The following is a 1,840-nucleotide window of genomic DNA, read 5'->3' as shown; positions in this document are numbered from 1 at the left end:
CTGAGCGTCTTATTGAACGGACAAAGTTTTGCATACAATAAGGATGGTTAAAAAAAATTTGTATTCTTTTTGCGGGATTGAAAACATATATATAAATGGCTGTGCATTTTGAAGAAAAAAAAAAAAAACAATAAAATAATAAAATAAAAATATCAACATGGGACGAATGAAAACAAATTATAACAAAGCAAAGGTGTCGAATGAGGTACGCGGTGCGTGTATGTATGTGTGTGCGTGGTTGTGTGCACTTGGCTCACTTGTGTGTATTTTTTGGAGAATGTGGTGTGAGAGAGATATTCGCGTGGTAGAACAAACAGGGGTCATGTCGCACAGTTATGCGCGTTTGGGTCGGTTTGGATGTGAATGCAACGCTACGAGCTCAGAAAATGCTTGTGACGATGACATAAATTTTCTTGAATAAATTAACATTGGTGGTCCAAATGAAGTGGAAGGGGTCCACGAAGATGACACGGAGGACGCTGGCGCCATAGAAAGGGGATGTGGACTCCTGCGCGTCTTTTCCCTCTGGTCCAGGGAGTACCTCCTCAGGAGCAGCACTGTCGTTTATAAGAAAAGGGAGTTGGTTCATCTGTATTTGTTCAACGGAAAAAGATAATCCCTCATCAGTAAGCTGCTTGGAAGATTTGTGTAAGTCCCAAATGAGGGCAGGAAAAATCTGACTCAAAATATTATTACGTATAAATACTGGAATATTCACATCATAGTACACGGAGATCACATACTCCAGTCCTTTCTCATATGAGTTTTTGTTTTTTGGGTAAAGGCAGAAAAAATTTTCATAGTCCCGTATACGTGTGTAATAACTGCTATCGGAAAAAACATTATTAACAGATTTATTGGCCACAAGCAGCATGTTTTCCTCTGGTATATATTTTTGGTAAAATTCATACACTGTGTCATGGCTTCTGAATGGCCAAGGAAGTCCGTTGATTAAATATATGTATCTGCGATTGGCTTTAACGTGTTCATTTTGGAGGATGTATTTGCTGGCGTCAATTTTTTCTCCATTTTTAAATTTATCCAGTATAGCCTCCTTAGTCAATTTGAGGTAATTAATTTTGTATATATTTTTGTTCCACTTCTTAATAATGTCAATGTCGTTCAGAGCCTGACTAGCTCCGTATAGAGACACATCATCCAGCGTTCCATAGCCTATAAGATCATACCTGGTTTTGCTTTTGTCTTGCAAAATATTTTTGTACAGCGTTACTTCCTGTGACTTGTGAAAAGGTTCACAATTATTAAAAGAAAATTGATTGTTCCTTATTTTTTTACACACATCGAGGTAATGATTCACCATATTTTTTTCCATGAGAGGACTGTCCTTCGTTGCTACACTTTGCGGTGGTAATTCTTCCATTGCTGTTGCATGATCTGCGTTTCCAATGACGTTTACATCCCCTTCTGTCTGTTCTATGAGAAGAGGCTCATTTGCTGCTTGTTCCAGCTCGTGCAACATTCTGAAATGGGGCATATCACTGGGTACGATGCACACGAGGTTGCTGCTCTTGCTTCTCTCCTTTTGTCTGACTTGTTCATAACTTTTTGAAAACGGAAAAGCACTTTTTCGTGAAAATGCGTATACATCTTTTCCCCCCCTACCTTTGCTCAAAATCAAATCGCTTCCCTCATAAGAAGAGGATTCCCACCTACTGAACAAATTCATCCATTTTAATCGTCCATCTCCGTAAAGGTACTGCACAAGTGCCAACAGGAGGGACAGTGCGAGCAATTTGCTTTTTTTTAAAATCATTTTGGAATGAAAGAGGGGAGAAAAAAAAAAAAAAAAAAAAAAAAAAAAAAAAAAAAAAAAAAAAAA

General features: G+C 38.0%; 1 protein-coding gene across 1 annotated transcript; it reads right to left on the bottom strand.

Annotated features, from left to right (window-relative positions):
* Positions 1-379: 379 nt before the first annotated feature.
* On the bottom strand, positions 380-1,774 carry AK88_01091 (uncharacterized protein; the record flags this gene model as incomplete). The annotated part of the gene is made up of 1 exon (XM_012478729.1): positions 380-1,774. One exon carries the CDS (start codon positions 1,772-1,774, stop codon positions 380-382), a length of 1,395 nt encoding a protein of 464 aa, XP_012334152.1.
* Between the last annotated feature and the right edge of the window lie 66 nt (positions 1,775-1,840).

Source organism: Plasmodium fragile (assembly GCF_000956335.1).
Source record: "Plasmodium fragile strain nilgiri unplaced genomic scaffold supercont1.9, whole genome shotgun sequence".
NCBI lineage: Eukaryota > Apicomplexa > Aconoidasida > Haemosporida > Plasmodiidae > Plasmodium > Plasmodium fragile.
This window is presented reverse-complemented; position numbering and strand designations above follow the sequence as displayed.